The sequence below is a fragment of the Bos javanicus genome, chromosome 28, assembly GCF_032452875.1.
Source record: "Bos javanicus breed banteng chromosome 28, ARS-OSU_banteng_1.0, whole genome shotgun sequence".
Lineage (NCBI taxonomy): Eukaryota > Metazoa > Chordata > Mammalia > Artiodactyla > Bovidae > Bos > Bos javanicus.
The window spans coordinates 4,548,621-4,561,119 of NC_083895.1; the positions used below are offsets into that span (position 1 = coordinate 4,548,621).

General features: G+C 38.9%; 1 protein-coding gene across 3 annotated transcripts in view; it reads right to left on the bottom strand.

Annotated features, from left to right (window-relative positions):
- The window catches only part of FMN2 (formin 2), a 349,990-nt gene that overhangs the window by 202,148 nt on the left and 135,343 nt on the right, over nt 1–12,499 (bottom strand). For all 3 annotated transcript variants that reach the window (XM_061404794.1, XM_061404795.1, XM_061404796.1), the window contains one exon: nt 11,111–11,255. In XM_061404794.1, the coding sequence (XP_061260778.1) occupies nt 11,111–11,255 (145 nt within the window). The remainder of the gene's footprint in view (nt 1–11,110; nt 11,256–12,499) is intronic.

Consider the following 12,499-nt stretch of genomic DNA (forward strand, 5'->3'; position numbering starts at 1 on the left):
TATTCTCCAAGATTCTTCTGAATATTCTGGACCCCTTGCATCTTCACATGATTTTGCAAGATCCGCTTGTCAGTTTCTGGGAGATTTAAAGGTAGTTGGGACATTGTCTAGAACTGTGTTCTATAATCTGGGGAACAATTTGGTGGTGTCTTCTATAAATACAGTGTGTCATTCTGTTTATTGGATCCACCTTAGCTTTCTTTGGGGGTCGTCTCACTTTCAGTGTATAAGTCTTACACTTCTTTTGTTAAATTTATACCCAAGTGTTTTACTTTCTTGATGCTATTACAAAGGAAACTATCTATATAATTACATTTTCACAGTGTTAATTGCTAGTGTCTAGAAATGATTTTTGTACACTGACTTTATATCTTGTTCAGTCTTCTTGAATTCCTTTATTACTTTTCTTTCCCCCCACACCAGTGGATTTTTTTAGGGTTTTTTCCATGTAAAAGACCATGTCAACTACAAAGAGAACATAGTTTCAGTTCTTCCATCCCAATCTAGGTGTAATTTACATATTTCCTTTTCTTGCCCAACTGCCCTGACAAGAGCCTCTAACAGACTGTTAAACAGAAGTGTGAAAATGGACACCTTCCTCTCCTTCCAGACCTCAGGACAAAAGTATTCAGTCTTCCACGTGAGCTGTGGGTTTTTCAAAGACACTCCCCAGCAGGTTGAGGAAGTTCTCTTCTCTGCCCAGTTTGCTGAGTGTCTCTATCATGAAAGGCTGCAGGATTTTGTCAAATGTTCCTTTTGCATCTATTGAGATGTTCATAGAGCTTTGATCCTTTATGTTCATATTACAATAAGTGATTTCCATATATGTAATCTCGGATTCTTAGGATGAATCCCACTGGCCATGACATATAATCCTTTATATATGTTGCTGGATTCCATTTGGCAGCATTTGGAGACAATTTATGTCTGTATTTGTAAAGGATACTAGTCTGTACTTTATTCTGTGATGAGTCTGCCTGATTATGATAGCAAAATGGTCTCACAGAATAAGACGGGATGTGTTCCCTCCTATTTCATTTTTAAAAAAAGTTTGTGAATGATCAGTGGTAATTCTTCAAATGTCTGATATAATTCACCAGTGAAACCACATGGGATTGAGCTTTTCTTTGTGAGTAGTTTTTGAGGGGGTTGTTTTGTCTTTTACTAGTTAAGTCTCTACTTTCTATAAACCTATTCAGACTTTCTATTTCTCCCTAAGTCAGTTATTTTTTTAAGAATCTATCCATTTCATCTAATTTAACTAATGTGTTGCCATATGATTATTCACAGTACTTATCCTATTTTATTTCATTAGGTCTGTAGTCTATATCTGATATCTTTTCTTTTTTCCTGATTTTAGTAAGTTGAATCTTTGTATTTTTAATGGTCCAGCTGAAGGTCTGTCAATTTTGTTATCTTCTCAGAGAATCAACTTTTGGTTACATTTACTTTCTCTATTATTTTTCTATTCTGTTTCATTTATTTCCACTCTACTGTTTATTATTTCCTTCTTTCTACTTGCTTCAGGCTTACTTGGCTTTTCCTTTTTAGTTTATTAAGGTGGAAGGCAAGATTGATTTCAGATTTTTAAAATAAGATATTTATAGCTATAAATTTTTCTAAGCACTGATTTTGTTGCATAGTATTAAATATATTTATAATAAATATAAATATGCATTACATATAAAATATGTATTAAGTATATATTTTATAGAGTATAAAAATTTAATATATTATATCATTTATACTGATCTTGAAGTATTTTGTATTTTTTATTGTGATTTCTTTTTTAAATCATTTGTAACTTGAGTTTAGTATTTACAGATCTGAAAATTCCCCCAAATTTCTTTGTTATTGCTTTCTAATTTAATTCCATTATGACCAGAAACCATACTTGGTCTTTCAATAGTTTTAAGTTTATTAAGGCATTGAGCTCAAGTTTATAAAGGCTTGCTTTTGTGTGTCCTAGCACATGGTCCATCCTAGAGAACATTCTGTGTTTGTCTGAGCAGTATGTTTGTTCTGCTGACTGGGTGCAACGCTCCATTCTCTTAAATCTAGTCTGTTTATCCTGTTGTCCAAGCCTTCTAGTTCCTTGTTAACTTTCTGCTTAACTTTTAAACTTTTATTGACCTATTTTTGGCTGTGCTGGGTCTTCATTGCTGTGCACAGGCTTTCTCTAGTTGCGGCGAGTGGGGGCTACTCTCTAGTGGCACACAGGATTCTCATTGCAACGGCTTGTCTTGTTGCAGAGCACAGGCTCTAGAGTGTGCAGGCTTCAGCAGCTGCAGCTTGCAGGCTCCAGAAAGAAAGCACAGTGGTAGTTGTACACAGGCTTAGCTGCCCCACAGCACATGGGATCTTCCCAGTCCTGGAATCAAACCAGTATCCCCTACACTGCAAGGCAGATTCTTAAGCACTGAACCACCAGGGAAGCCCTGCTTAACTTTCCATCCATTACTGAAAGTGGGCTATTAAACTGTTCACATATTATTGATTTCTCCTTTAAATTCTGTCAGTTTTTTCTTCATGTATTGTGGGACACTGTTGATAGATGCCTGTGTGTAGAAATCTTCCTGGTAGATTGACTCTTTTATCATTATGGCATGTCCCTCTTTATCTCTACTAACATTTTTAAAGTCTATATTATCTGATATCAGTACAGCTACTCCAGCTGTTTTATGGTTGGTTAAAGTTGTTCTTTTTACTTTCAACATATTTATATCTTTGAATCTGAAGTGTGTCTCTTATATACTTAGATTTGTTTTTATCCAACCTGATAATGTCTGCCTTTTGAGTGGATTAATACCTTGACGTTAATGTTATTATCCATATGGCTGAACTTACAACTGCTATTTTTCATTGTGTTTTCTATATATCTTGAGTATTTTCTGTTCCTCTATTCTTCCCTTATTGTTTTCTTTTCTAATGGATGGATTTCTGTCTTAGTGGTTGTTCAAGGGCTTACAATATCTACTTTAAATATCAGAATTTATATTTATATTGACTTAATTCCAGAAATATAGGAACTTTACTCCTCTATAGCTCCATTCACTCCCCACCTTTTTACATTATTACTGTTATAATCATAGAAGTTGGGAGGAGAGATATACATTTCTATTGTTACATTAAGCTACTCATTTACCCTTTATTGTTCTCTTCACTCTTTTCTGTAGATGCACACCCCACACGGTGTCACTCTCTGACTGCAATACAGCTTCTGTTTCTACTAGTTTCCTTGTTCTCAAATATATTCCATTTCTAGATGTCACAGGCTCAATAGCATACATACTGTTTTATGCAGTTATTTTAAAGTCAGTCAGAAGAATCAAGGAGAAGAAGCACACAACTATATTATATTTTATATAGATGAAAACTGTGTTGTGTGTGCACGCGTGTGTCTTCTGTAATTTACCTTCACATTGAAGAACACCCTTTAGTGTCAGAAGGCAGGTCTGTCAGCAACTAATTCTCCCAGTTTTGTATCTCTGAGGATGCCTCTATTGCACTTTCATTTATGGACACTTGTTTTGCTGGATGTAATGTCTTGGTTTGCTGCTTTCATTTCAGTATCTGAATGTCGTCGCACTGCCTTTTGGCCTCCGTTACTTCTTGATAAGCTTGCTTCTGATATTCCTGGGGTTTCCTTCTATGTGATGAGTTATTGCTCTCTCACTGCTTTCAAGATTCTTCCTTTATCTTTGGCTTTCAACATTTTGACTAAGATATACAAAGAGATCTGTTTGTATTTGCCTAATTGAAGTTCACTAAATTTAGATGTGTACATTAGTGTTTTTTTTAAATCAAATTTAGGAACTTTTCACCCTTATAATTTCATATATTTTTTCCTATACCTTTTTCTTCCTCCTTTCCTTCTGATACATTTCATGTACATTGATAACTTAATGATACCCCACATTTTTCTGAAGTTTTTACTTCCTTATTTTCTGTTTTTTCAGACTACAAAATCTCTACTGATTTATCTTCAAGTTGACTGACAGTTTTTTCTGCCATCTGCCAGAAACCAACTGTTTGACCACTTAGTGCTTTTTTCTCATTTTGATTATTGTACTTTTCAACTCCAGAATTTTAAAATAATTTCCCTTTACTGGCATTCTCAATTTAATGAGACAATATCATCATATATTCCTTTATTTTTTAGAAATCATTTTCTTCAGTTTTCTGGAGACATTTAAAATGGTGCTTTGAAATCCACTTCTGTTGGATACAACAGCTGGGTCCCTGTGAAAGAAGTTCCTGTTGCCTGTTTGTTTGTATCTATTATGTGGATCACACTTTTGTGCTTCTCTGTATGTCTCATTTGGGTTTCCCAGGTGGTTCACTGGCAAAGAATCGACTTGCCAAGCAGGAAACATGGGTTCGATCCCTGGGCCAGGAAGATCCCCTAGAGAAGGAAATGGCAACGCACTCCAGTATTGTTGCCTGGGAAATCCCATGGACAGATAGGCCTGACAGGCTATTCTCCATGGGTTTGCAAAGAGTCGGACGTGACCTAGCAACTAAAACAACAAACAACATGTCTCATTTACTGCTGTTGAAAACTGGACATTTCAGATAACATATTAGGAGCTCTGGGTACACCTGTCTCTTCCTGGCCCCAGAACTTACTGTCTTTGTGTTTGCTTGTTCATTTGCTCAGTGACTTGGCTGTACTGCCTTGGGGAAGTCTGTCCCTGAGGCAATGTGCAGCCTGACCTTACTGCACACGCTCTTCTTTTTCTCTAAAGCAAAAGCTAAAGAGTGTGCTTCTGCTCCTTTAACCACTTAAAGCTCTCCTGTTAACCATTTTGTGGGTGAGAGACATTTACAGAATTTCTCCCTACACTGAGCAGGGAACTAGTAACTTTGATTTTCTCTAATCATTCCTGAGAAGGTGCAGCCTGGGGCATGCACACAGCTTTCTGATTGCCAAGCATAACTGACTTTATTTTTAAGCCTGGCTTAGGATTCTTCCCCAGGTAATGTTTGCACAAAGGTGTGTTTAAGAGTCTCGTGCAATGAAGATTCCACTTGGTTCTGATGAATCTGTATGAGGTTTGGGGACACTGTTCAAGTACCCTGTGTCCTTGCCCTGATGGCTCCTGAGCAGAGGCAACGTGCACGGCCTTTGCAACCTCTAGAGCTGACTCTGATCCCCAGACAGCCCTTCTCAGATGCTTTCTTAGTTCTCCATGCTTGCCTGAAACAGAGCTTCTGCAAGAGGACTGAAGAAAGTAGAAATGCTGGCTTCCTGCCTCCCCCAGGGCAGAGCCACAGTCACAGACAGAGCCTTGGGTGCACACACCCTGTGGTAGGAATAGAGCCGCTCAGGGCTCGGACACCATGGGTCTGAGTTTCAGGAAATTTTCTTGAGTGGGTGTTTCTCCATCTCCTCTATGTCCTGAGGACAGTTTCCAGAGACTTTAGATAAGTATTTCTGTTACAATTCTCACCAGTTAAATTGTTGTTTTACTGGAAGAGGACCTACCAAGCTGCTTGTCTGTCGGTCCAGAAGGTCCAACTTCAAAGAAATTTTTAACATGATATTTCAGATGGAGTTTCAAGTTACAAGTTTAGTAATTTTAAAAATTCACTTATTAACATAACCAAAAATAAGCAGATATGTTAGATATTTTCCATTATGAACACAGTTTTGAAAAAGAAACATACATTTATTTATTTGTTGCTGTTGTTCAGTCAATAAGTCGTGTCCGACTCTTTGCGACCCCATGGACTACAGCATGCCAGGCTTCCCTGTCTTTCACTATCTCCCAGAGTTTGCTCAAATTCATGGCCATGGAGTTGGTGATGCTATCTAACCATCTCATCCTCTGCTGCCCTCTTCTCCTTTTGCATTCAACCTTCCCCAGCATTAGTGTCTCTTAAGTTTTAAATTAAAAAAACACTACAGATACCAACAAGAACGTTAATTTTTCTTGTAAGTCTTAAATTTGTGTCCCCAAATAATGGGGAACATTTTTCAGCTTAGGTCACAGGAAGTACCCTGGGAACAATCAGTGTACTGTCAGCAGCATCACTTCTACTCTCTTGGGTAGCCCAGAATCCTGTTGCTGTCCATGGTACAGAAAATACATTCCACTATGTAGCACCAAGACAACAAAATTAACTTCAGGCCTAACTTATCTCAGTTCTCACTCATATGTCCAATGAGAAAAATCTAAAGACTTGCTGGAGGATGAGAAGGACACACAGTCAGTGATGGGAAATGACTGTCAACAGCCCACACCCACAGCCCTGAAACTGCCAGACAGGAGCTTCTCGAACACAGAAGCCTGCTGCTCTACTGCCCGATTTCCTAGGGTTTTAAACAAGATGGAAGGTTAATCCTTGCTCATGGAACAAGGATTCAACACGTATTCCTCTGTACAAGACCAACTTCCAGCCTCATCTCCTCTCACAGCCACAACCTAAGTCCAGAAATTCACACTATTCAAGAGTCCTGATTGCAGACAGTGTCCACTGTGAGAACTGGTCAGTGCTAGCTATCGAGGGATGCCTCCAAGGACCTCTGTGCTCTCCCTGGCATGGCTGCCACTTGTCTCTGCTGTACTCCCAGCTCCAATGGATAAACTCTGTTCCCATTGGGTCAAGAAAGGCTGCAATGCTGAACATAACTGGTGTCCCTGCTTCCCTTCAGGTTCCTGTGTTCTCCACACCTGATAAAACACTCTCCCATCATCTGATCAAAAAGTCTTACCTCCCTTAGGCATAGATGAGTTTTAGTTTCCCACAGATAATCATAAAACATAATGTGAATCTTAAGTATATTTTCCAAACCCTTTTTTCAATGTTGATGTATCATAATAAACACCCCAGCAGTTAAAACTTTATACCCTTTTCTAATATATCTAGACCAACAAAATCTTAATATCATCATAGTATATAAATACAAAGTCCCAAAGAATTAAACTTCAACATCATGATTAAATCTTCACAATTCAAAGGACAGTCAAATATAATTTTCCTAGTATATCTAGCAAGGTCATGGATCATTAGCCTAATTATATTTCCTTTTTATTATTTCATTTGGCATTCTGTTTGTTTTTTAGCCATCTGTTTAGAAATGCAAAAATAATATTTTGACTAAAAGAAAACTTTTAAAAATAAGTTATTATTGTTGCATTCTTTGAATTGACTGGGTATGCTCTACAAATAGTTTTAGGAAAAGCATCTCCAAAAATATAATGAATCTTTCAACATCTAAGGCAAATCTAGAATCCACAATATGTATGTTCATCTAACTATAGCTTTGTATTTTGATGTGAGGCTTGCAATAGAAATGCATTATTAAAAGCAGGTAATATGTTAAAGGTTACAAAGTACTAAATGTTTATGATGTATTCTCCCAAACAGATCTAAATTGACTTATTATAATTGGTATTTCAGATATTATTTTAGGTCTAAGAATCCAACCAAAACATAGCCTTGCCATGTTACAACAGGAAAACTTAACACCAATACAAACAACTAGGCCTGTCAGATTATCATGCAGGCCATCAGCCTGTGAACACTGAAATATCCACTGACACTGATATCCATAAAAATATGATAAAATATATTTTTAAATCTAAAGATAAAGATTTGCAATTAGTAAAAGTAAGGTACAGGGACTTCCCTGGTGGTCCAGTGGATAAGAATTTGCCTGCCAATCCAGGTTCACTCCCTGGGTCTGGGAAGATCACACATGCCACGGAGCTACTTAGCCTGCACACCACAACCACGGAGCCCATGCACTAGGATGGACTGAGCTGAGGTGAGGCTCAGAGACAGTGGCAGCAGAGGGTAAACTGAGCCCACACGCCTGCAGGCTCCCCAGCTGTCATGTTTCCACTGTTACTATTACTACTGCTGAAGCTGCTGCTGCTACTGTGTTTCCCAAAATATATTTTCTCAGGAACTCATTTGACATTGGATTAACTAGAAACTTCTTTTTGAGGGAATTCTTACTGTCAAAATTATTCCAGTGTACATCCTCTCACTTTCCTGCTCAAAGGCTCAGTTAAACTTAATCTTTAATTGGACATGAAGATCTTGAAGTGGCTTAGGATCACTCAACATTAACAGTCACTGAGCTCTTCTGTGAGTGGCAGGACACAGGTCACATGTACTCACTCTAGAGGTTTCTTAAAAACCTTAAAAATGGACAGGTTTGTGTGTGTGCAATGTGTCAAACAAGGGCCTCAGGTGACACTGGTTTTTCCATCTTCCTCTTGATTCCTTGGGAGATGGGGCTGCTATTGTGCCAAATCAGCAGGTTGATGTTTAATTCTGACCTGGAAGCATCACACTCATTTGTTAAAGGAGAATTAGGTGAAATAACAGTCTGATAAACTCCCTGTACCTTCTCAGCAAATCTCCTTATGTTTTCATAACCACAGCGAAGACGGGTGAGCTAAGATATCAGCACAGGACTTAAGCATAGGTGCCATGAGAAAAAGTGAAAGGCTGTCTTGAGTTACTTGGGGGAGAAAGGACTGAGAAATACCAGACACTCCGCACTGCTGCCACTTGGCACCCACAGAGCATCCTCTTTCTCATCATGCCACACAGCAAGGTTTCCAGCTGAGGAACCTCTGTTACAACACTGAAAACGTGTTTTCTGAGAGTTATTAAAGGCCAGAACATTCAGCCACACTCTTAGTTTCAAGAAGACAACAGATCACAAAAAATATTTTAGCTATTTTGAAGTATTTAAAGAAAACCAGAATTCTTAGCTTCCATCACATATGAGAAGAATAGCTTTAAACACCTTTATAAAACCACGTCACAGCATTAATGGCTATTAATTTCACTGGAAATGAATGTCTGCATATGATAAGAGGAACCACTTGTTAACAATTTGAACTGTGCATGTCTACATACATCCAGATTTTTTTCAATAGTAAATATTGCAGTGCTGCAAGAGCTTAGGGTGGTTGCATCCATGGACATGGAACCATACAGAGGGACCCCAAGTACAAAGGACTGACTCTAATTTATATGGAGATTTTCAGCTCCTCAGAGGGCTGGCACCCTTGACCCCATGTCACCTGCATCCGGAAAATATGTTTTCTTTAAGCAAAATTTTAAATTAGATGGAAATTTTAAAGTAGACAGAATGGATAGATTTTTCTTCCAAACACAACACAGTTAAATAAAACTCGCTTTCTTCAGCCATATAACCGTTTGTAGTAGATTGGTCTTTCACCAACACATCAGAAAAAACAAAAACAAAAACTTTTCCTTCCAAAAACAAATCTGAAAAGCAGGACTGAGAACTAGACCCTGGCCAAGAAGATGCTGACAAGCTCATTGGGAGTCAGGATGGAGACGGGTCCACAAACTGTCTTTAAGCTGAAGGTCAACAGCTGCATCCAATGGGTACAAATGATAACCCTGGCAAAGCTCTGTCCCCATGGTTTATGGAACAGCTCATGATAGGGTGAGGCAACTGTGCTGAGCTGATGCTCCACTCAGATGTGCAGCTTGCATCTCATGCCAGCTAGCTGAGGTTGCTGTCTTCATGATTTGGACATAATCTCATTTCAGGAGGCTTAAAAACTGAACATGATGTCAAAGAAATCATAAAATCCTATACTTTCAGGCATTATGAGACAGCTTCCTTATCTGTGTTCACTTAACAAAGAAAAGGCAGTGATGGGAGGCAGGGAGGGCAAGAATTTCATCCCATAAAATAGATGCCCCATGTCATTCCTGTCTGCTTGATAGGTGATGGCCCTGATGCCCAGCCCTCCATGGCATCTATGCTGCCCTGCCCATATTCCTCACCTAAACAGCTTTTCCATCACCAGAATCGTCCACGAGAAGAGACATGATGACTCAGTCTATGCATCCTATATACAAAGATGCTGTGGGAAAGATTTTTAGACTATTTACCTCTGCCAGAAAAAATGTGGTTCTCCATTTACCTTTATTCCATGACAGAGCCACCTTGACCAAATTGCTTATTGTGAGATAATTGATTTTCTGGCTTTAATCATTATCAGGAATAGTCATGGGTATGTATAAAGTCCTCCTCCTCCAGTCGCCTGGTTTATTTGCATAACAAATGTTTATTCAGGGCCTACAAGGTACAGGTTTACCATTGTTTCTGATCTAAAGTCACCAGCAACCAGCTGTGTTACAATAAATGGTTCTGAAAAATTCACTGTGTCACATTTGAGTTTGCGTCACTGTCAGAGCAATAGAGACATATGGGATGAGTCTGAAATGAATATGAATGAAAACAACTCTGGGCCAGACGTCTAGCTACAACTTCCAGGTCAGAGCAAAAGTTCACAGGACCATATCACCCCTCAGTTTTCACTCATCTGGAGAGGCTGTGCCAAGAGAGTCCTGAGGCTTCAGACCTCAATTCTCTTTCTTTCACCCAAAAAGACAGAGCTGCTACCAGCCCTCTTCAGGATGAAAGATGCACACCAACAGCAGTGCCTTCCTTCTGAGCTCATTGTTCTGGGCTTTGCTATGCTTTCCTGAATGGCTGCCTTGAGAGAGATACAAAATTAGTTCATGATCAAGGCCACTGTGTGGACCAGTGGGAAAATACTGTATGAAAATGTTTTCTTCCAAATGTACTTTTGTTTCTCTCTAGGACTCAAGTGTCACAGGATGCATCAAAGGATCTAACACAGAATGGAGATGCTGGAACTGGATACAAGAATCTCTTCTCTGTGTCAAGTTCAAGGTGATTATTTAGCTAGGTTCTACAGGGCATCCACTCAGGTGTTAGAATAGGAACGAAATACCAAACACATGATCGGTTACTAAGGACTGGATTTCTAGCTTGATTTCCAGTTTGCTTCTAGACAACTAATTATAAAAACAAGCAACTGCTAAAATCTTGGAAATATGGACCGTGGGGCTAAAAATCAAATAGTCAGAACATGATCACTTGGTGGAGATGATTATTTGCTGTTCTATCTGGGAAAGTCTTACTTAACCACATGTTCTAAAACGCTAACGCCTACTATCTGCTTACAGACTGTGGAGCAGACACAACCCTGAAAATGGTGTCAAAGTTTTTCTCCAGTGAAAGTTCACACTTATGCCCAAAATACTGTCCAATTTCAGAAAACATATGAATACTCACTTGCTTAGCCTTGGTCTTTGTGATGGTGTCAGAAATGGGTTTCTTCCTTTCCTTGACAGTAGATTTAGAAAACAATTCCTCAAATTCATGACAATCTATGGATGGTTCTTCAATTTTTTCCCAAATAAGTGAAGCACTGGAGTCTCTAAGGTTAAGCAAAAACCCATGAGAGAGCCGTCAAACTGGACTGCAGGGACAGGAGGACACAGGCACCAGAGGAGCAAGGAGAGGATGAAGGGAGGTTGGGGATGGGGGAAATGCTCTTTTCTGTAAGATCAGCACTTGTTTAATCAACCAACATGATGAGAAACAGCATCAATACAGGATGAAACCTTTGCCTAGAAAGGAATTCTTTTCTTTCTAGGAATTCTCAGTCATCAAGTCATTATATAAAACATGTAAGAACCTTTTTCAGTATGGCTCTCCAGGCAAGAAATGTCTGGTATCTCACATTCCAACCTGAGCCTTAAGTTCCGTGGGTTAAAAATAAATCACTTTCTATCTACAGAGTGGCATTTCTGTCTCCCTACCACTGTCCAGCACTCGTGTCATCTGACTCCTCCGTGACCACAGAGACAGGTAGGTAGTACCACCTGAAAACGAAGGTCCATTTTAAAGAGCAAACCAACAAAATAAAAGAATTTCATATAATGCACATGGGAAAAATGAGTTTGGAGCACAGCTGGAAACGATGCCTCAGCAATGGGAAGTGACCTGGCAAAGTACTCAGAGAATGAACAACAAAGTTAGAAGCAGTCAAAATAGACCCTCCACTATGATTCAGAGAAGAGAAAATTAATACAAGAAATGAAGATGAGTCTAGTAAATATCCTATTTCTAAATCTGTGCCACATCACAGACAGCCACAAATTCAAAGTCATGAGAACTCGGTATAAGAAAGTCCAGGGGAAATTTAAAGGGCATGTTATCTCTGGCACCATCCCAAGGTTCAGGGAACCAGGTTACGGACCATCCATGGGTAAGTAATACACCAGCAGCAAACCTGCTGGGAGGCATTCTTTTATAAATATCATGTCTTTCATAAAAGTCATGTAGTCTGTGATTTTATGACTTCACAGCATTGCAAATCATCTATAGAAGTGCCATGAAATGGTCAGACGTAAATCATTTCACACACGGGGTGAAATCCACACGTGGACTTTTGTGTATCACTTTTCTGAATAGTCAAACAAGACCATGCCTTCAAAAGGATGCAGAATACATCCTCAAGGCTTTGTCTGTTTAACGATTTGATTTACTTTTATAAGTTATTTGTCAGAATGAGGCTTTGCAACAAGGCAACGGCTCACATAGGCCAAGAAAGATCTATCCATCAATCCTTAAAACGTCGATTAAAAATTACATGTTGAGGTTTGACAGAAAACAACA